This window comes from Dasypus novemcinctus, chromosome 3 (genome assembly GCF_030445035.2).
Source record: "Dasypus novemcinctus isolate mDasNov1 chromosome 3, mDasNov1.1.hap2, whole genome shotgun sequence".
Taxonomy (NCBI): Eukaryota; Metazoa; Chordata; class Mammalia; order Cingulata; family Dasypodidae; genus Dasypus; species Dasypus novemcinctus.
In genome coordinates this window covers 138284390-138307399 of record NC_080675.1, presented here as the reverse complement: position 1 = coordinate 138307399, position 23010 = coordinate 138284390, and the positions used below count along the sequence as shown (strand labels likewise).

General features: G+C 47.1%; 1 protein-coding gene across 4 annotated transcripts in view; it reads left to right on the top strand.

The window, feature by feature from the left end:
• The window catches only part of DAPK2 (death associated protein kinase 2), a 143012-nt gene that overhangs the window by 1098 nt on the left and 118904 nt on the right, over window positions 1-23010 (top strand). For all 4 annotated transcript variants that reach the window (XM_058294324.1, XM_023591194.3, XM_058294323.2 and 1 more), the window contains exon 2: window positions 6083-6180. In XM_058294324.1, coding sequence (XP_058150307.1) covers window positions 6104-6180 — 77 coding nt within the window. In that variant the 5' untranslated portion in view covers window positions 6083-6103. The remainder of the gene's footprint in view (window positions 1-6082; window positions 6181-23010) is intronic.

Here is a 23010-nt window from a genome sequence, read left to right as displayed (position 1 = left end):
CCCGGGAGGAGCTCTCCCTTGAGGCCACACAGTTCTTAACAGGTTTGGGGTACACAATTAAGGAAGCTGTCTGAAAGGAGATTTGGGAAGGTCCCAGAGAACAGGTGGAGGGAGCACACTCCCTGACTCTGGAGTCCAGGGGAGGAGGCAGCTGGGGGGCTGCTGCTATAGTTTCTGACCTGGTGCTTCCCAACTGCCCCTTGGTAAAGTATTCCCAGGAAAGTCCTGCTGCTGGGGGTGCTAGGGTCTTGGCCTCTTCACAGATGGCTTCAGGGCCTTGTTCCACAAACCAGCCATCGCCCGGGGTGTGTTTTTAGCACCGAAAGCGGCTGATAATTCCGCGGCAGCAGGGAGGATTGGACAGGAGGATGGGGTGCGTGGATGTGGGAGGTGTCTGCTGATCTGGGGCAAGATTCCCACCGGCAGGAATGAGAAGACCTCCGCCTGCTCAAGACCTCTTAGTTTGTTAGATGTGGGGGTGGGCAGGTAGGACCTTCACCAGAGACGATGCTTTCTCATGTCAGCTCAGGCAAGTGGCTGACGTTTCCTGACTCCAGCTTCCTATTCACAGATTGTGGGGGGAATGAAATGAGTCAAAGCCTCCAGTGCACAGAGGGGCCCTGTAAATGCCAGAGCCCCCTCCTTCTGTTGACAGCTGCCCCAGAGCCCGAGTGAGATGATTCCTAAAGGCGTGTGTGCGTAAGGGGACTGTCGTGTGGGTTTGGCCCAAACCCCTGCCTGCCTCCTTGCCACAGTCTCGTGTACACTCACCCTGGGTGAGGTGGGATAAGGAATTCCTGAGTTCACTTTGCAGGGTGAGCCGAGGATGGTTGGGGAGAGGGTTTAGCGAGGGTAGAGAGTTCCCTATGGGCTCCTCCTCGCTTGTCCCTCAGGAAGCCCCTGACGTCCCCAACCCAGCACCACTATAGGAGGGGCGGGGTTTGCTCTCTGCAGAAGCCCTGGGAAGAGCAGCTGGAGTGGGCTAAATGTGGGACTTTTAGTAAGTCCCTTCCCTTCTCTGGACCTCAGTTTCCTCCTTTTGTAAAACAAGTGGGTTAGATCAGACATCAGTGGTTTTCAAATGCTTTTTGCCCAGTGAACTCTTTCACAGAAAACCAACAGTGTAGGTAAAGTGAAACTGCTTGGGTTGACATGGCCGGGAAGGGAGGAGGCTTAGGCTTCCCTTCCTCATTAAAATGGCCCCAAAACAGAGTTAAAAAGTCCCCAAATTGATGATATGTGAGATCTCTTTCTGTGAAGATCTGGGAAATTTGTTTTAACTCCCTAAAATTTTGCCAGTATTTCTCTAATAACTCTGCTTAGAGAAATGTGGACATTAAGATTGACCTCGGGAAGCAGACTTAGCCCAATGGACAGAGCGTCCGCCTACCACATGGGAGGTCCGCGGTTCAAACCCCGGGCCTCCTTGACCCGTGTGGAGCTGGCCCACGTGCAGGGCTGGTGCACGCAAGGAGTGCCCTGCCACGCACGGGTGTCCCCACGTAGGGGAGCCCCACGCGCAAGGAGTGCGCCCTGTAAGGAGAGCCGCCCAGCGCGAAAGAAAGTGCAGCCTGCCCAGGAATGGCACCGCACACATGGAGAGCTGACGCAGCAAGATGACACAGCAAAAAGAGACACAGATTCCCGTGCCGCTGACAACAACAGAAGCGGACAAAAAGAACACGCATTAAAATGGACACAGAGAACAGACAACTGGGGAGGGGGGGAGAAGGGGAGAGAAATAAAATAAATCTTTAAAAACACAAAAGAAAAAAAGACAGACTTCATCCTCGGAATGCTTGGAGCCAATGGCCTATGCTTCTGGCTAACTTTCGTAGATGTGTCCTCCCCTCTGCCATGTGGTTTTAGCTTTTTAGGGCCAAAAAGATGCTGACACCTCCCCGGTCCTTCTCTAGGTCCTAGTTGGTGTTTATAAACCCACCTCAGAGTTTTTCCCATTTAGTTCACATTTCTGAACTGGCAGAAGGTAAATCCATTTTGGAGCGAGGTATTGAGAAAGGACTTTGAGGTTCTCTTCTGCCATCTTGGAGCCCGTGGAGGCCTGCTGGGAGCTGGACTTCTAAAACAGCAATACGTCTGAAAGACTGTGGTCCAAAGCCACTTTTGCTGGGTATAAGCAGGGGCTCTGGAACCAGAGGGAGCACACAGCCCTTCTTAAAATTGAAGGAGTTTATGCCCGAGATGAAACTGAATTCTCTTTGGGCAAGAAATGTGCTTATATGTACAAAGCAAAAAACAACACAGTGACTCCTGGCGGCAAACCTAACAAAACCAGAGTAATCTGGGGAAAGGTAACTCGTGCCCATGGAAACAGTGACACGGTTTGTGCTAAGTTCTGAAGCTACCTTCCAGCTAAGGCCATTGGACACCGAATCCATTTGATTCCATACCCCTCAAGGATTGAAACTTATTAAAAAGTAAATAAATAAAATTGTGGATTTTTCTCTTGTAAAAAAAAAAAAAGGACTTGAAGTTGTTACTAGTTGTTTTTACCTGGTAAGGTATCTGAACAGTGGCCGTGAGAATCAAGAAGAGAACCTGGCACACTAAATCCTACATTTATGGAGTGCCTGCTGTTTATCAACCACTTCACGGGGGACAGAGGTGGAAATGTCACAACCTTGCCCTCATGGACCTCCAAGTCACTAGGCAGGTGGGAAGGAACTCACATTTGTTGGGCCTGTCTAGGGACCATGTAAAACATTGCACACATTATCTCATTTGTCTCATAAAATAGGTATTTGCCTCATTTTTAAATTATATTTTTTGCCTAATTTTTGTTAGATAAAATTTTTACATCCCATATATCTATGTAACTACCACCAGGTCCCCAGATCAAGAAACAATATTGCCAGCACCCTGGAGCCCCCAGTGTTTCCTTCTAGTTATAACCCCTCACCCAGGGGTAACCACTATTATGACTTCTAACACTATAGATTAGTTTTGCCTGCTTTTGTCTTTTACATAAGTGGAATCACACAGTATACTTTTTTTTTCTCCTGACTTCTTTCATTCAACATTAATTTTGTGAGATTCTTTCATGTTGTTGCAGGTTGCAGTGGTTTGTTCTTCTCATTGTTGTATAATAATTCCATTATATGGATATATCTCAATTTATCCATTCTTCTATTGATGGGCATTGGGTTGTGTCTAATTTTCAGTTATTAGTATACTAATAGTGTAGCTGTGAACATTCTAGAATGGACCATTTTGGAAAACATCTACACACATTTCTTAGGTGTATACCTAAGGTGTATTCCATAGAACTACCCAACAGTTTTCCAAAGTGGTTGTCCCAGTGTACACTCCCCTGGCAGTGTTTGAGAGTTCTAGTTGCGCCACATCCTCACCAACACTGGGTGTTGTCTAGCTTCATTTTCCTTGTAAGTCACTTGAAGCCCAGAGAAGGTTCCCTGTCTTCAGCATATGTTAGTACATGGTAGAGCTGGGATTTGAACCCAGGCCTTTAGACCACAGAGTCTGTGCTCTCTCTCTCTCTCTGGGTTAATAATGGACATAGATTATGATAGGAACTAGAATGTGGAAAGTGCCCTAAAAATGTCTGAAGAGCACACTCTGGGAGTTTAAAGAGGGGGAGAGTTTGTATCTGGCTTTTGGTGGAAGGGGAGATGGTAGCATTTGAGCTGGGCCTTGGAGGGAAGGGGGTAGTTTTGTCAGGAGAGCTCTCCAGGGGCCTCCCATGGAAAGGGCACAGCTTGAAATAAGTTATGACAGGGGTGAAAATTTTGGGGGAACAGGAAAGGTCCACTTTGGGTGTAACATAGGATAAGGGGGGTGGGGGGAGGAGGCTAAGGCTGGAAAAGCGAGTTGGGGCCAAATTGGTGGGCTAAGTTTGTCTTTAGGGAACTCCCCTGCCTGTCACCCCTTCCCGGCCACCCATTCTTTGGAGCCCAAGGTGGGCTGGTGAAAGTTGGGGTGCTTCAAATCCAGCTCAGCTCCTGATAGCAAATGGAGCTGGCCTCTCACCAAGTAAAGCATCTTAGCTGTTCCTGGGACTACTCTCAGAGTATCTGTCAACAGAATTTTTTGGCATTTTCTACTTTTGTCTAGCTATGTGAAATTAGGAAACTCCCATCTTTCCCCAGGGCCTGATCCAAATGGCTTATTTGGAAGGATTTTTTTCAGCAAAAAGAAGATGGTAGAGAGCAGGTCTGCCACCCCCTAGGCTAGTCTCAGGAAATCTGCCAGGATGTGGGGATGAGGGTGGGTCCAGCTTTTGGTTCTGGTCAAGTCAAACTTGCCAGGGGAACCTCAAAACCTTCTCTTCAGAGAGGAACTGAACTGGTTGTCCCAATGGCTATGGGAAGCGGAAACACAAACACTGGTCTCGGATGAGTCAAATAATAATCATAATAATAATCCTTACTTGCACAGCAGTTTTTGGTTTTTAAAGAGTTGTCAACACCCTTATCACAACGCATGCTCAAGCATCCATGTGAAGTAGGTGAAGGAGATGTTATCATCGTTTTTTACAGATGAGGCAGCTGAGGCCCAGAGAGGGCTGCTACCCTGCTGGGGGTTCTGCTGCAGTTACACACCCCAGCAAGTCTAGAACCGGGGCTCCTGGCATCTGCCCTTTTCAGTCTTCCTTGCTTGTGCAGGCCTTGGCCAAGCAGAGTGAAGACTGAACAGGGAGGAGGGGGAATGATGGACCCGGGTGCTGAGAGGCAGGAGGTCAGCAGGACCCTGAGAGTGATGCCGGGGAGCTGGGCCGGCTCAGCCCGGGGATCTCCAGGGATGGGTGCATCCCGGCGGAAGGAGGGAGGCAGGCAGCACCCTAGTGATGGGACTCTAGTTTGCAGGGGCAAACATGGAGCAATGGGTGAAGCATATACATCCCCTGAGAGTTAGAACAGCTCCAGCCACTTGGCATTGATGAGATGCCCCTTGTGAAATGATACCTCCTCCCAGCCTGGTGAAAACAGCCTTTTGGGGTTCATGGGCCTAGAGTGTGCTTGGTATCTGATTGGCAGGTAGAAGAAAAGACACCAATGTTGGCCAAAATGAGCTCCAAGAAGCCTTTGCTGATGGTTCCTAAAGAACAGCACCCACAGGCAGCTGGTTTTGTCTCTGTGTTTTGTGCCCTGTGCTCTGGGTGCTGTCCTGGGAATGGGTGAGCTCCTCGGGCAGGGGGACCCCAGTGTGGATGCAGACAGCCTCTCCTGGTGGAGGGGTGAGTACTCTCCATGGCTCAGCTGTCTCTAGCTCTCACTGAGATGCCCTGGGCAGGCAGAGTTAGCTCCATTTTACAGATAAGAAGCTGAGGCTCCTCTAATAAGCAACAAAGCCACAGAGCTAGTTGAGGACAAAACTGGAACTAGAACCTCAGGCTCCTGGCGCCTGGCGCCTGGCGCCTGTTGTAATTTGCCACACCACTCTCATCTATCTTTCCCTTGGGGTGATGAGTGAGAGCTTACAAATCAGTTCGGACTCGCAATTGGGTGGCACAGCCCCTGAGGGAACTGAGGTCATGATAATCCCTTACCTTTTCTATAGCATTTTATAGTTTATAATATAATTTTATAAATTGCAGTTGATCTTTATAGAATTAGCCCCGTTATACAAATGAAGATGCTGGGTGATTAAATGACTTGCCTAAGCAGGAGCTGGGTCTTGAACCTGGGACTGGTGCCTCTTTTCTCAGTTGATTGAATTTTTTTTCTTTAGGAGGCACTAGAGATTGAACTCAGGACCTCATACATGGGAAGCAGGTGCTCAACCACTTGAGCTATCTCCGCTCCCCTAAATCTGAATTTAATGAGAACAAATTGCTGAACTTCTTTGGAGCAGATCTGAAAAAGTGAGGAGCCCTCTTCCACTCTCTCTTTAACAGATTTAAATTAATGTAAATCAAACAAGAATCATACATTGTCGGTCACTGGCGAGAAAAGGTTTGAGCTGGGCGGTCTTCACAGAGCCAGGGCTGTGGGTCATCACACACATAATCAGCTCCCCTGCAGCCATCACTCCCAGGCCCCAGGTCCTTAGGTGTGTGCTGATTTGCTTGGCTGTCCTAACTTTGTGTTTCTTCCCTTTTCAGGTTTGTAGGCTCCAGGCCTCAATGAGAAGTCCAAACATGGAGACATTCAAGCAGCAGAAGGTGGAGGACTTTTACGACATTGGGGAGGAGTTGGGGAGGTAAGAGAGTGTGAGAAGTGGAGGGAATGTGAGATGGAGCCAAGGCGGCCTTTTTCTTAGAGCAGCTGTCAGTGAGTGCTGTAGCGTTCGGGCTTGTCATAGGACTGGTAGGAAGTTTTAAAAATGACCCTGAGCTTTAGTTCTCTTCATGGATGACCCTGCAGTCATTTCTCTAGAAACAAAGACTTGCTATCAGAAGTGGGTCCAGTTGTTCAGTTCTGTATTTTCAGTATAATCTGGCTGACAGTTATGGTACCACAAAAATGATTCTTGTTTTATCTGACACTTTTCTTACAAAGCCATACCCAGGCTTGGGACTGAGACCTGGCCTGTTCCTTTTCTTCTCTGTGTCACACTTGGGGTTCTCCATGGTTCCCAGGATTTGTTTTTCCTAAGCTCAGAGTCTGAATGGGAGGTGAAGTAATCCTTCTGAAAATGAATTTACATTGAGTAACCAACCGCAGAAGCCTAGTCATGAAGCTCCCAGGGATCTGACTTATTTAGTGCATTTTCAGGTTTGCTAAATCCAGAACAGAGCCAAGGCTGAACTCTGAGGTCTGAATGTAGTTATTTATTTATTTATTTTTCAAAAAAAGATTTATTTATTTATTTTACTTCTCTCCCCTTCCCCACCCCACCCCAGTTGTCTGTTCTCTGTGTCTATTTGCTGTGTGTTCTTCTTTGTCCACTTCTGTTGTTGCCAGCGGCATGGGAATCTGTGTTTCTTTTTTTTGCGTCATCTTGTTGAGTCAGATCTCCGCGTGTGCGGCGCCATTCCTGGCAGGCTGAACTTTCCTTCACACTGGGTGGCTCTCCTTACGGGGCACACTCCTTGTGCATGGGGCTCCCCTACGCGGGGACACCTCTGTGTGGCACGGCACTCCTTGCGCGCATCAGCACTGCACGTGGGCCAGCTCCACACGGGTCAAGGAGGCCCGGGGTTCGAACCGCGGACCTCCCATGTGGTAGACGGACGCCCTAACCACTGGGCCAAGTCCGCTTCCCTAGCCTTCCATTTCAATCAACTGCAGATATTTAGGTGGTGATTTAGTGATGACAAAAAAAGTTTAATTCTCACCATGTATGAAACAGGGATTATTTTTACTTTCATTTCTCCAATGAGGAAACTGGTTCAAAGAGTATAAGCAAGTTGCCTGAAGTTACATAGCCCGCCAGTGGCATGGCAAAGATTCTGACCAGCCCTGGTACCTGCACACCTGCCTGTGCTCTCCTCACTCACATGTGTTCCTCATACACACAGCCTCACCCCTTCCCACACCAGCAGGGTAGAAACCTGGGGGTCCAGGGCCTCCACTGTATCCAGGAGCTAAAATAGGAGACCTTTTCCTCTATGGGACTCCCAGGTCAACACCAGTTAATTCTCTTACTTTCTTTTATTTTAAAGGCCAAAATCTGAAAGAGCTTCAAAACCACAGGAGCCTCAGTGTAAGGAGAATGGGAAGCAGCAGTAGCTTCAACTCCAGGGAGAGTTTGGGCTGGCTGACTGCCAGATTCCTGATTGGGGTGTGGAGCACCCCCAGAGGTGGTGGCCTCTCGGCCTGCGGAAGGGTGGGAGCAGGCGAGAGGGGCAGAGGCCCTGGGGTCGGCAGCTGGAGTCTACCAGGTCCTCTTCGCCTCAGGCACCTCTGACCTTAGCGGTTCCAGGGCAAAAGTAGCATCCTCAGCAGCAGATCCTGGCCCGCCTTGCTGGTGGCACTGGATTTGGTGGCCTCCCCTTGGCCTGTGGGTAGGAGTCTGTGCTGCATGCCTTGGGTGCAGACATGAGCAGGATACAGACCATCTCTGCCCTCCTCAGGCCCTGGCCTGGCTGTGGGGCTGCCATGCAAATGATGATGATGACGAGGCAGAGCACGGAGTGGGGCTGAGAACTGCAGGGGAGTGGCAGGGAGGGGGCTGCTCTGAAGAAGGAAGTGGAAACAACTTCCTGGGGAATTCATCTATTATTCTTTCCTAGTCTTATCTTTACACACCCCTCTTGCCCTCCCACATCAGAATCATAAGGTAGAACAGGAAGACTTGTTTTCTGGCCTGTGCCCATAACGGGGTGCAAAGGCCCCTGGACTTACAGCCTGGGGTGCATGGGGAGAGCTCCTGCCCCATTTTTCTAAAGTGCTAACTGGCTGTGGAGCAGCTAGGAGGCAGCAGAAGTCTGGGACCCTGTGCCTTTGGGGTTGCTGGCAGGGCTTTCCAGGCCTCTCTTCCTGGCTCCCATTTGACAGTTGAGGAAATCAAAGCTCAGAGATGGCGAGCGTCTTGTCTGGGCCGTAGAATGACCAGAACTAGAGCTGCTTTCAGATGAGAGCTTGGCTTCTGAAGGGCCAGTCCCACCCCTCCTTCCTCTCCCCCCATTCTTCCCTTAGTGTCCCTGAGGATCTACTGTGTGCCAGATACTGTCCAGGCCGTAGGAGGTGAAACACATATCTCTCCGCTTGCAGTTTGTGAACTGTTGGTAAAGAAGGAACTAAACAAGTGAATACAGAGGGTAGATCATCGTAAAGCGGGGAATGGGCTCTGAAAGGAGAGAACAGGATGCTCTAAGAGCGACTCTCAGGCCGTGTGCTTCAGGCTGGGTGGTCAGGGGCCCACTCAGAGGAGTTATTTCGAAGAGGTTAATTTGAGAAGCAATGGCTAAGGGTGCAGGCAGAAACAGCAGCGTCGACACGGGCCCTGACATGGGGGAGAACCAGTGAGGAGCTGGCAGGAGGCCACCGTGGCCTCAGAAAGCGGGCCAGGGACAAGCCGAGCTAGAGGAGGCTGAAGGTGTGGAGGTGCGGGGGTCAAGGAGGGCAGTGGCCTTTCGCTTGTGTTAGAGTTTGGGTTCCCTTAGGGCAACCTACTCAACCTCTTGGAGCCTCAGTTTTGTTATCTGTAAGATGAGAATAAATAGCAGTACCTGCTTCCCAGCCATGGGGGTTAAATGAGATGCTGGGTCCAAGGTGTCCTTTACAGAGCTGGACGCAGGCTTAGTGTTCAGTTAAACATGAGCTGTAGGGGAGGGATGTGGCTCAAGCGGTTGAGCCCCTGCTTCCCACATGGGAGGTCCAGGGTTCAGTCCCTGGTGCCTCCTAAAAACAAAAAAAAAACAAACAGCAAGCAAACAAACAAAGGAGTCAACTCAGGGGAGCCATGGTTCAATCCCCGGCCCCGGTACCTTAAAAAAAAAAAAAAAGCTGCTGGTCTTTGGTCTTCACCAGCTCAGATGATGGATTGAACCTCTGAAGTACATTTGGGACATAAGGCACTACTTTCCACCTCTGGAGCCCCCAAGAGGGAGGTGTGAGACGCTGCAGGAAGAGCAGCAGGTGACTCGTTCGGATTTCGGGGGGAGCTGTATTTAAACCTGTCTCCACTATCAGTGAATACCCTAACCTACACTTGGGGCCTCCTCACTGATTTTAGCACTTCATTAAATCCCTACTATGCAAAAATGAAATGAATGGGAGTCAGTTTTGTGTAATGACAGATGAGGCTCACAAACATAATGTTGAGCAAAAGAAGCCAGACTCAACAGACTGAATACTGTATAATTACATATTTATAAAATTCGAAATCAGGCAAAGCAAATCAATGAGAATAGTGGTTATCTTTGGGGACTAGTGACTGGAAGAGTTTCTGGGGTGCAGGTCGCATTCTGTTTCTTAACTGGGGGCTCATTCCATGGATATGCTCATTTCATGAAACTATATCAAGTAGTACATGCATAGGTGCATTTTCCTCTGTATATGGACCTTAACTAGAATACTGTCTTAACTAAGAACCTTAACTCCAGCCCCCGCCCTGGTCTAGCCCCTGAAGTCTGCTCCTGATTCCTTTGGAGGCCCTGTCTGTCCTTATTCTACAAGTAAGGGCAGGATTCAGCTTTGTCCCAGAACAGTGTCCCCTGGCTAGCAGGTTCTGCACTTGGCTGGGACTCTGCCCAGCCCTGCATATCTCGGCTTATTCGTGGCTCCCAGCACTGAGTGCAAAACACTTGGCTGTGCTCAGAATTTTGGCACCAGCCTGCATGGGATACTGGAGGTTGCGTCTTGCTTCCCAGCAGCGTTTGGAGAAATGCAGGGCTCCTAACAGGCAGGGCTCTTAAAGAGAAACATATTGGAGAGAAACATTTTATAGAGGAGGCTAGGGCCAGGGAGAAGTGGCTTGTCCAAGGACACACAGTAAACTGGTCACAACACCACGGTGGGGGCGGGTGGTCTGACTTCCAGTCTAGGGCTCTGGCCTCCGTATCATAAGATCCCACAAAACACATAATCATTTTTCCTTTAATTTGAGGGCTTCTGAGGAGTGGGAAAGAACATAGGTAGGGCCTTGAGGGTTGTTAGCCAGATCCGGGTCAGGAAAGGTGAGCATTTGGGAGTGATGCTCCCAGGGCTGGGGAGGTGGGGGAGAGGGCTGAAAGGTAGGCCAAAGAGTTTCAGGTACCCCACACAGTGAAATACTGTCAGCCCAAGGATATGAGGCAATTTGAGCAAAATACGATGATCAACGATTTCTTTTTTCCTGTATAGTTACTTAGATTATATTACTATAAAATCATAAAATGTTACGGTTAGGCCGGTTTGCTTCAAGAATGTAGTCCAAATCCCTCATTTTATGGATGAGGAAAGTGAGATCAAAGGTCACAGAACAAAAGATGTAGGCGGTGGGACTCAAAGGTAGGTCTCCTGACTGTTGGGCCGGAGCCTTTTCAACTACACTGTACTGGTTGAAACAAACAAACATAAACTTTTCTATAGGTACATTCACACCTTTATCCACAGTCCCCACCTCTCTCAAGGACCTGCCTCACAGGCTCCACTCATCCGATCATCCCCTTTTCCCTCTGACCTGGTGAAGACCATCATGGCTACAAAGCCCCCTGCTAGGCTCTTAGCCTATTGGAATCTCCTTTTGTAGGGACGGAGCCTTCAGTCAGGAAGGAAGCCCTCTACTCACCCTTCCTGAGCAGGGCTGAGGACTTTCCCTGTGGCAGCCAGGTGGAGAGAAACAAAATCCTACAGGAAATGCTTGGAGCTCAGATATACCCAGGCGGGGTTCATTACCCCACTCCAGGCACCAAATACTACTGAACTTTTAAAAAAGGAGACATTTGGATTTACCCTTCTCAGTCTTTAGGAAAAGAGCTTCCAAGATAAACTGAGGCAAGACGACTTTTATAATTTCTTTTTTTATGTTAATTTTTTACATTGTAGAAGTAATGCATTGAAAATGCCATGAAGTTATGAAGACAAAGAAAAGTAGAAATCTGTACCTTCCCTCTGCATCTCACACCCCACAAGAAAAGTTTGATGATCATCTTCTGTTGCCTTTCAGCAAGTGTGTATGTGGACCCAAACGAGAACATACAACCATAACAATTTACAACTTGCTTTTTTTACTTAACAAAATATGTTGATTATATTTTCACAGCAGCACCTTTAGGTCTATGAGACTCTCTTTGGGTGAAAGTTGTTTTAATACAAATTTAAGAAGACTGTGTAAGCCAGTAAAAGATCAGCAGGCTTAATCCAGCAGCTATTTTTATTTCTGACTCTTACCTTCTAATCTTTCCAAGGCTAATTCTCGCACCCACATATCCCTCCTGTTTTGTGTCTACTTGAGGCACACACATCTACACAGAGTTAACATTCCCCCGGAGTGAATTTAGCCATACGTGCTAAGCTCCTGGGGCAGAATGGGGAGGTGGGAAGGAGGGACCCTGGGAAGCCCCATGAGGAGATTAGGCCTAATCTCATGTTTGTCTTTACTGAGCTGTCTAGCCTTTGAAGGCAGGCCCACATTTCTCCTCCTATTTTGAGCACCACTCTGGCACTGACATAGAGGTCAGAGGTCCCAAGAACTTCTGTGACTTGTCTTTGCTCATGTTGTTTCCTCATCCTCAGAAAAATTCTACTTTTCTCTCATGGTCCAGATCAAATGCTATCTTCCTGACAACGTCCATTACGATCCATCCCATTCCACCGCGTCCCCTCCTGTCAGATTTAATTCCTTCGAATTCTGGACCCATATCTCTTTTTAGTGGTTTTGTCATCACACCTCATGTTATACAAAAGGATTCACCAGGAAGCCTTCCCTGCTGGACTGATGGTTCCTTCAGACCGGGCTCCTGCGTATTCATTTTTCATCCATCCATTCCCCCACTATGGGGTCCAGCCCAGGTGTCTTACTGTGCAGACACCCAGTAAGTTATCTGCAGAGCTGCTTGGAGCTTGCCTTGAGTTAAATCTGAGGTAGAAAAACCCCACCAACCCCCAACTCCTGTCAGCCCTGGAATCCACAAATGTCCAAGATTCCCCAAACATAAAACTGGGAAAGGAAACATAAAGGTGACTTCCATTTACTGGACACACATTGTTGTATTTAATCCTTATGACATCCTTTCGGTAGTTATTAGTCCCGTTTTACAGATGAAGATGCTCAGTCTTCAAAACATTAAATAACTGACTCAAGTATCACCGACCTACCTCATTAGGGAGAAGCCAGGTAGGAAATTCCACTCTGTGTGATACCGTGGATCTCAGAGAAAGTCGTCATAAAAAAAAAAAAAGCCAGAAACTTCTCTGGGCTTTTCCAGCTACTTGGGTTGGGATTTTTGTGCCTCTCTGTGCCTCTCTGACCACACACATGTTTGTATTTTCTGCTGCTGGGAAAGTGAAGTGGACTGAGTTTTGTTAGGAATCTGCTGCTCACAAGAGCAGACTCTGTGCCAAGAACTTTCCCTTCCTTACAGAACAATATGAGCTGGATCACATTCCCATTTCACAGGTGAGGAAACCAAAGCTCAGAGAAGTTAAATAATTTCCTCAGGGTCACACAGAATGAAAAAGGCAGTCAGGATTCTATTCTCAGTCTATCAGACAGCAACACTCATTCTCTTTCTCTTGCACTATGCTAAGTCCATAATTTAATCAGCATTGATCTGGGAGATTTTTCCGAGGTCATCTATTCTAGTAGAGACCCAGGGGACAGGGGTGAGGGTTAAGGGACTTGTTCTGGGTTGGAGGGTTTTTATCAGTAAAGGGAGCCTGGAGGGGGAGTATATTAGTCAGTATTCTCTAGGGAAACAGAACAAACAGGATATACAAAAATATTATAAATATTATGAGATTTTTATGAGAGTTGTAAAACTCTTGCACAGCTCCTGCTTATACAGAGCAAATAAGAATCTAGTATACTGCTCATCTATTTTACTTCTAGGTAAACCTACTAACCAATGCCATAGGTCTGTGCAAATCAGTCTGTTTTGAGTCTGCTGTCCATTAGCCACACCCACCTTGTCTTTGGTGATTAAGTGCTGCCACTTGGCTTCAGCCAACCCTGGATCCAATCATCCCCATTGTGCTTAAGGACCCAACTTTAGTGACAGCAGTCCCCACAGTAATATCTGACCTACAGAGCAGAGCAACCACAGAGCTCTTCAGGAACGAAGGACTTAGTCTCACAAATTCTTTTTTCACAGTCCTGCTGAAAGGTATGTCCTCTGGACGTTTCTGGGATAGGTGAGCAGGTCTTACATGAGAAATCCACTCGAACATTGCAGTCTCCCTAAGCCTTTGGATCCCATCATCTATGTTATTCTAGAGTGTTCTAGCATTTTAACCTCAGGTAATGTAGACCATGTTTTAGTACATGCTAAGTGGGCCCCATCAATAAATTCAGCCTGATCTAACTTTATATCCCTTCCACTATTATCCCACACCCTTAATATCCATTCTCATACATATTTCCCAGATTTCTGAATGTAACTTGGAAAACTCGGGCAGTTTTTTGGATTCTAGCTTGCCTCCTCACTTGGTACCTTACCTTTTGGGGCCGGATGGGACTTCAGTCTAATTAGAGGTCTGGAAGAAAAAAGGGGTGGTGGGGGTGGCTCATGAGAATTAGAAGTGTCTTACAAGCCAACTACCTCAGGGCATTCCATGGCGGTCTCATCTGGTGAAACAAGATTAATCTCTTTAGACTGAGGAGAAAGGGCTGTTTCCTCAGGGAAGGTGGTTCAAGGCCTGTCAGGCACAGCAGTGTTCATCTCTTTATGTGGAGTTTGGATAGCTGATTCCTCAGGGCAGCCCATTACAGGTTTATCTGGCAAAGACTCAGCAGAACTTAGGGTTTCAATGTCCACATCACCATCGTTATTAACCCATATGTCTCCATGTCAATTTTTAGGATCCCATCCCTTGCCAATCACTTCCATCCCTTGCCCACACTTTAACAGCAGACAGTTTGTAAGGTTGGGAATTTAATTTGCATTATAATTCAGCCACTTACATGATGAGACTCAGTCTGGTTTTCAGACATCTCAAGTCTGTGGCTACATGAAACACATTTTTCTTTTGGGCATACATAGAAACTTCATGCAGCACTTAAGTTGGGAATCTGAAGCCTTGAACTCACACTTTCTTTTTTTTTTAAACTGTATTCAGCATATTTAGGAACAACTAGCCAAAATCATTTTACCTTTTAACTCCACAAAACTCTCATTAGTTGTCAAAAACACTTTCACACAGAGCCTTGCCTCTTATAAACTTTAAGTAGCTGTATCCTGTGGTGATTTTTGCATATCTCTATTGCCAATTCACACCTTGGAATTGGAATTTTATTTTATTTTATTTTATTTTATTTTTATTTCTCTTTCCTTCCCCCTCCCCCAACTGTTTGCTCTCTGTGTCCATTCACTGTGTCTTCTTCTGTGTCCGCTTGTATTCTTGTCAGCAGCACTGGGAATCTGTGTCTCTCTCTCTCTTTTTTTAAAAAGATTTAGTTTTTATTTATTTCTCTCCCCTTTCCCCCGCCAAGTTGTCTGCTCTCTGTGTCCATTTGCTGTGTGTTCTTCTGTGATCGCTTCTATCCTTATCAGTGGCACCGGGAATCTGTGTTTCTTTTTGTTGAATCATCTTGTTGTGTCAGCTCTCCGTGTGTGCGGTGCCATTCCTGGGCAGGCTGCACTTTCTTTTGCGCTGGGCGGCTCTCCTTACGGGGTGTACTCCTTGCGCGTGGGGCTCCCCTATGCGGGGGACACCCCTGCATGGCACAGCACTCCTTGATCACATCAGTGCTGCGCATGGGCCAGCTCCACACGGATCAAAGAGGCCCTGGGTTTGAACCACAGACCTCCCTTGTGGTAGGATGATGACCTACCCTAATTGGGCCAAGTCCGCTTCCCCTGTGTCTCTCTTTGTTGTGTCATCTTGCTGCGTGTGTGCGGCGCCACTTCGGGGCAGGCTGCACATTTTTTGCGCGGAGCGGCTCTCCTTATGGGGCACACTCCTTGTGCGTGGGGCTCCCCTACAAGAGGGACACCACTGTGTGGCATGGCACTCCTTGCCTGCATCAGTACTGTGCATGGGCCAGCTTCACCACATGGGTCAAGAGGCCCTGGGTTTGAACCCTGGACCTCCCATGTAGTAGGGAGACGCTCTATCCGCTGAGCCAAATCCACTTCTCATGCCATCTTGATAGCTGGAAATGGAGTCATTAGTGCCTCTGAATCTAATCAGATTAGAGAACCAATTCCCAAAACCCCAGAACCAATTCAGAAATCTCACCTTTAAGATTCTGTTTCTCAGGGACTCTTCTCCATACCAAAGCTGTATTAATCAGAATTCTCTACAGAAACAGAACCAAAGGAGATATAATATGTAAATATTAAGAGATTTTTATAAGCATTGTCTCATGCAACTATAGGGATAGGCAAGCCCAGATTCCACAGGGCAAGCCACAAGCTAGGAACTCCGATGAAATTTTTTGATGAAATCCCCAGGAGAAGCTGGCCGGCTCAATTTGAGTTGGAAATTCTTTCTCTTTATTGCTAAAATAATCACTTCTTTTAAGGCCTTCAACTGATTGTGTGATACTTCTTTCACTGTTGAAGTCATTCTGCTCAGTTGATTGTAGATGTAATTAGCCATAGATGCAATCAACTTACTGATGATTTAAATCCATGAAATAGCCTCCCAATAATAAACAGGCCAGTGTAGGAGATTTGGGTCTAATGAGTATCAGGAATGAAGACAAAGAAAGAAGGGATCAGGGGGTTCTATGAGTCTTTATTCAGACTTTATTATCAGACAACTTTATTGTTTACAAGGGACTCTATATACCCCAGTCTACATGAGAACAAGCAGCAACATGCAGTTAACTATTAGCATTACTCGTGATCTAAGGAACTCAAAAAATCTTACCTCAAGGTACAAAGTCTAAGAGTTCTATGTAACTACAAAGTATATGTGCTCATCTTTTCTTTCAGCCTGTAACAGCTTCGTCCTGTTTACTTGAAACTCTTAGTTGCTGCATTCCTTAGGTTGCAAGCATAGCCGTGGAAACAGCATGTCTCTCCTTGCGAGACCACTATGCCTTAGTTTCCAACAGGCCAGTATTGCTTAACCAAGCAAATGGACACCATAACCTGGTCAAGTTGACACATGAACCTGACCATCATAGTGAGGGAAGTGGAAAGGGCAGGTATATCCATCATCTGTCCACCCGGCAGCAGAGAGGACCATACTAACTCATGAAATTCCCTTGGTGAGGCTCTGTCCTGCAACCTTGATGGGTTTCTACCTGTGAACCTTATAGGACTGAGGCCCAGCACAGGGTGGGAGAGTGACCAGAAACAGAAGAGGTGGCCGAGGGGTACCAGTAGTAGCCCCCTTAACATCAAGGAGTGAGGAAATGGCATTTCCATCAAAGCCAGGCTCTGGCAATACCACAGCACACTTTGGAGGGAGGGGACATTAGCTGGCTCCAGAGTCCCTCAGAGTCTCCAAACTGTGGAACAAATGAAGGGGTGAACTTCCCAGAAGGTCAAGGGAACTGTGAGCCAAATGGATGCAAAATGGCGGCACAGTACATTGGCCTCTTGTCACTTGCCACAGGCTTGAGAGCTTCCTGGACCTGAAACAGACAAGGCTGGTGTTAGTGGCAGAGCAACCCTCTTGGCCACAGCTGTGCCCAAGACAAGCCAGTAGTTCCCAAAAGGTTAGTGTGTGCATGTAGATGTGCATTTGGGCAAAAGCTCGTGCGTATGTGCACATCCGTACTCCAGGTTGTTATCACAGTCAACGGAAACTATTCCCAGGCACCCACTGTGTGTTGGACACTAAGATAAACATAGGAATCCTATGGCTCAGGCCTTGCCCCCGAAGGGGTAAGGCTCAGTAGGGGCACAGGGACATTCTCCTCAAAAACTAATGAAATTGGGAGCAGATATAGCTCAAGTGGTTGAAGGCCTGCTTCCCATGTATGAGGTCCTGGAGTCCATCCCTGGTACCTCCTAAAACAAACAAATGAAAAAACCAACTTTCACTGGGGAGCAGATGTAGCTCAGTGGTTGAGTGCCTGCTTCCCATGTACGAGGTCCCAGGTTCAATCCCCAGTACATGGTAAGAACAAATAAATAAATTAATTCCCATATTTAAAAAAAAGCTAACGTAATGAGATGGACCAGACCACATGCTAATAGAAGGCCCCTAAGAACGTGTGCCAGGAAGTGGACTTGGCCCAATGGATAGGGCGTCCACCTACCACATGGGAGGCCCACGGTTCAAACCCCAGGTCTCCTTGACCTGTGTGGAGCTGGCCCATGCGCATTGCTGATGCGCGCAAGGAGTGCCCTGCCACGCGGGGTGTCCCCCGCGTAGGGGAACCCCACGTGCAAGGAGTGCGCCCCATAAGGAGAGCTGCCCAGCGTGAAAGAAAGTGCAGCCTGCCCAGGAATGGCGCCGCACACACGGAGAGCTGACACAGCAAGATGACGCAACAAAAAGAAACACAGATTCCTGTGCCGCTGATAAGGACAGAAGCAGTCACAGAAGAACACACAGTGAATGAACACAGAAAGCAGACAACTAGGGAAGGGGAAGAGGAGAGAAATAAATAAAAATCTTAAAAACAAACAACATGTGCCAAGAGTTGGGAGGAGAAAGTCATCACTCTGGAGGGTGGGCAGCTCAAGGGCATGACAGTCTGATTGGGCAGGTGGGTGACTAGCCACCTTGTGTAAAGCCCTGCAAAGGACTGAAGAGCAGGGGACCCAGGCTGAGGCAGAGGAGAGGGTCTCTGGATGGGGCTGCCAGGGGGTCCTGCAACTGCTGAGGGCCCTGGCTGACAGGGGCAGTGGATGAGGGAGGGAGGCACTTTCATCACCCATTGTTAGGAAAACAAAGCACAAAGCCACTCAAACAAAGTGGCTGCACTGCACTTGCAGGCAGCTTGGTTAGAAGCTCAGCACACAGTGCAAATCGTGTGCCCTAAGGGGTCGGTTTCCTAGAGATTAATCTGCTTTATGAAAACTTAAGAGCTGGAGGGAGGGAGGGAGGTAGAGGTAATTGAAACCATTCTATGCCCATCTTCTGCATATACTTTCTTTTTTACTTAGTTATTATCAGTATGTAAATTTTGTTTTATTTTATTTTGTTTTTTGGCTTAACTTTGTTTTATTTTTTCCTTTCCATGTATTCAGAGTGTTTTTTTTTGGAAATAATTTCAAGCTTAATGAGACTAACAGAACTCCCATATACTTTTTACCCAGATACACCAATTCTTAACATTTTGTCACATTTTCTCCCTTGCTCTCTCCCCCTCCCCTTCCTTCCTTTCTTCTCTCCTTCCTTCCTTCCTAATATTTACTGTTTCTGAACATTCGAGAGTAGGTTGTGAACATTATGCTGCCTTATCCTTTAATAGTTCACTGTGCATCTCTTAGGAACATGGACACTCCTTCATAACCACAGCCTAGTTGTCAAATTCAGAACATTTAGCACTGATACAATATTTTTATCCAATCTATCGTCCATGTTCCAATTTTGTCAGTTGTTCCCTTAATATTTTTATAGCATTTGTCTCTCACAAGATCCAGTGCAGGGTCGTGTCGTGCATTTAATTGTGCTTTCTCTTTTTTTTTTTTTTTTAAAGATTTATTTATTTATTTAATTTCCCCCCCTCCCCTGGTTGTCTGTTCTTGGTGTCTATTTGCTGCGTCTTGTTTCTTTGTCCGCTTCTGTTGTCGTCAGCGGCACGGGAAGTGTGGGAGGCGCCATTCCTGGGCAGGCTGCTCTTTCTTTTCACGCTGGGCGGCTCTCCTCACGGGCGCACTCCTTGCGCGTGGGGCTTCCCCACGCGGGGGACACCCTTGCGTGGCACGGCACTCCTTGCGCGCATCAGCACTGCGCATGGCCAGCTCCACACGGGTCAAGGAGGCCCGGGGTTTGAACCGCGGACCTCCCATATGGTAGACGGACGCCCTAACCACTGGGCCAAAGTCCGTTTCCCGCTTTCTCTTTATTCTTCTTTAATCAGGAATAATTTCCTAACCTTTCTTTGACATTTTTTTTTTTGGTACCTGGGGCCAGGGATTGAACCCAGGACCTCGTATGTGGGAAGCCAGCGCTCAACCACTGAGCCACATTGGCTTCCCTGAGTTGGTTTTTCATTTGTTTAGCTTGTTGTTTGTTTTTGTTTTTTCAGGAGGCTTTGGGAACCAAACTCAAGATGTCCCATGTGGGAGGCAGGCGCTCAACAGTTTGAAACATATCCGCTCCCTCTTTGACTTTTATGACATTGACATTTTTAAAGAATACTGACTTTTTTGTTTTCAAAAGATACAGTCCATATACTTTTATTAACCTTATAATATTCTGCTACATAGATATTCCCAATTTACTTAACTTTCCCCTATTATTTTTCACTGCTAAAACTAATAGTGTTTCTGTAACATATCTCTTTAATTTCCTCTCACTGTATTCTTTCTGTTGGGTGTATTCCCAAAGGTGGAATACCAGGTTAGAGGTCATGCATGACTGGTTTAATGGCTGAAACTAAAAATACTGAACCAATTTAGTGCCTCCAGCATGTACATATTTCATTACAGCTTTGCCAATACACTTTCATTATTTTTGTCTTTTTTTATGGTACTTTAAGAGTTTCACAAACATACATTGATGTTTTTGCTGTGGAGAAATTTAAAGTGGTTGAAATTTTTTGTGCTTCTCCCTTAATTCCAAAGCTTATTCTCTCTGCTGCTTTTCTTCATGGTGTTTGCATTCGATTTTCATTTTATTACATATTCGGTCATTTTCATGGATAATTTGAAGGTCCAGTAGCAAAACAAGGTCTGTAAGGCAAATATAATAATTCTCAATTTGTAAGTGATAAGGAGGAGGCCCAGAGAATTTACCTGTCCCAGCCCAGTCAGGACTGGAGGTGAGAGCTCTTCTCTTAGGCTGGATGGTGCTGCTTCCCTCCCAGTCATCCTCACAGCTCACCCTCGCCCCAGAGGTGTGTGGCCCTCAGGTCAAAGAGTTCTGATTCTTTGTCTCTACTTTTAAAAGCTGGCTGGTTGCGGGCACTCTCGATTCCCTGGTGTGGTGGTTGACCATCTTCACCTCCCTGTTAGCTGACCTGGGTAAGACCAACAAACCAGAGAGTAGGAGTCACCACTCTGCTGACGCTCAGGGCCCAGCTGGCACATGGGCAGTCCAGAGATTCAAGTCCCCTGAGTATGCAGAGGAATTGCATCCATCATCCACGTGGAATCTAAGCCCCCTCTTGATCTAGAGGTGGAGGGGATATCGCCATCCCAGGGTCCAAGAATGGAGGAATAAAATATGGATTAGAGTGGACTTACTGATATTCTACTATAAAACTATTGTGACGAGTAATAGAAGAAATTGTAGCATCAAGGTGGAGAAAGTGGCCACAGTAGTTGCTGAGGGCAGGGAGAGGGAAGAAGAGATGTGATGTGGGGGCATTTTTGGGACTTTGAGTTGTCCTAAATGATATTACAGGGTCAGATGCTGGACTTCATATATCCTGCCATAACCCACTGACTGTACTAGGGGAGAGTGTAAACTACAGGGTAAACTATTATCTATGTGGTGCAGCAGTGCTCCAGAATGTGTTCACCAATTGCAAAGAGTGTGCCACAATAATGAAGGAGGTTGTTGGTGTGGGAGGAGTGGGGTGGGAGTTGGGGGGTATACGGGAACCCCCCCAGTTGTCTGCTCTCTGTGTCCATTTGCTGCATTTTCTTCTTTGACTACTTCTGTTGTTGTCAGTGGCATGGGAATCTGTGTTTCTTTCTGTTGTATCATCTTGCTATATCAGCTCTCTGTGTGTGGCGCCATTCCTGGGCAGGCTGTACTTTCTTTCACGCTGGGCAGCTCTCCTTACAGGGTGCACTCCTTGCGTGTGGGGCTCCCCTACGCGGGGGACACCCCTGCGTGGCACGGCACTCCTTGCGTGCATCAGCACTGCGTGTGGGCCAGCTCCACATGGGTCAAGGAGGCCCGGGATTTGAACTGCAGACCTCCCATGTGGTAGACGGACGCCCTATCCATTGGGCCAAGTCCGCTTCCCTTGTATTTTTTAATGTAACATTTTTTTGTGCAATGTATATATCTTAAAAAAAAATAAAATTTACAAAAATGATGAGGTGGGGGGTGGGTAGTGGGGTATATGGGAACCTCTTAGGTTTTTCTAATGTAACGTTCTTTGTGATCTATTAACTTTAATAAAAAAAAGTATAAAAAAAAGGCTGGCTGGAAGGTTCTCTAAGACAGCTTTCTGAGGGAGTGCTACTGGGAGAGGGGTGGGCAAATGAGAGCCGAGGTCCCCTGTTCTCCCCCTTGCTGGGAAAACCAAAGTGGAAGTTAAGAACCAAGGCCAGCAGTAGGAGTTAGGGACTGAGGCAGCCCACCCCTGCAGCTGCAGCTGTGGCGTGAGACCAGGGCTCAGGGAGGTGGTGTGAGACCAGCTTCCACCCCTTCCACAGCAGGTGATGGCTGCAGCCTTCATAGTTCCTGGTGGGAACAACCACAGTCCGGAAGCTGCCCTGAGCTCCTGACCCTTTCACCTGCAGAGAAAAGGCTGACTGGGGCCCACTCTGAGAGGCCTCCTTTGACAGACTTTAGAACCCAAGGACTTTAACCTGCAAAGGCTCCTACTCCTATATCATCTGGTTTAGGGATGGCAAACTGTTGCCCTGCAGCCAAAATGTAGCCTGCCACCTGTCACCTGTTATTTTTTTTTTAATATATTGTTGTAGAATATAACATATACTCATAATCACCTGTTTTTGGATGGCCCTCGAGCTAAGGGTGGTTTTTATAGATGAACATTTCCAATTGATTTGATGATCAAGAACCCTAACTTTGAACACTAATTAAGCAAAATGTCATTTCCACCTCACCCCCACCCCCGAAAATTCCCATTCTTCTCATTGGAAGACCTCTGTTACAAAACAAAAACAAAACCCTCATTACCATTATTATATTTTGAATTTCATCAATAAAATATTTGTGGAAATTAGTTTTCTCCCTTGTGTAAGTACCTACATAATATCCTTATTTTGCAACACCTAAAATATTTACTACTAGGCCCTTTATGGAAAGAGTGTGCTGGCTTCAGGTGTACTCCAGTGGGGTTTACTACTCTGTAAGCAGCAGAATTTTTTATAAGTAGATTATTAGGAAGTGGGAGACAGGATATAAATGGATCAAAATGAAGGTGCAGTGGTAGAAAAGGGAAGGAAGCACTGAGCAAAGGGTCTCCCAGGGCCTTGGGTCCCTGAGGAGCCCAGTTTCAGAACTGCTGTCCACCTAAGCCAGTTGTGTCCTGTTCAGAAGCGGTCTGGTGGGAAGAAGGGAGCCCTAGGGGGTGGCAGGTATTTCGTGTATTTTCCAGATGAGGAAGCTGAGGCTAAGAGCACTTCAATTTGCCACGGTAAATGTCAGAGCTGGGATTTAAGCCCATGACTTCGGACTCCTGGTGCCTTGCTCTCTTTGAGGTGCCATGCTGCCCAGGACTTTCTCT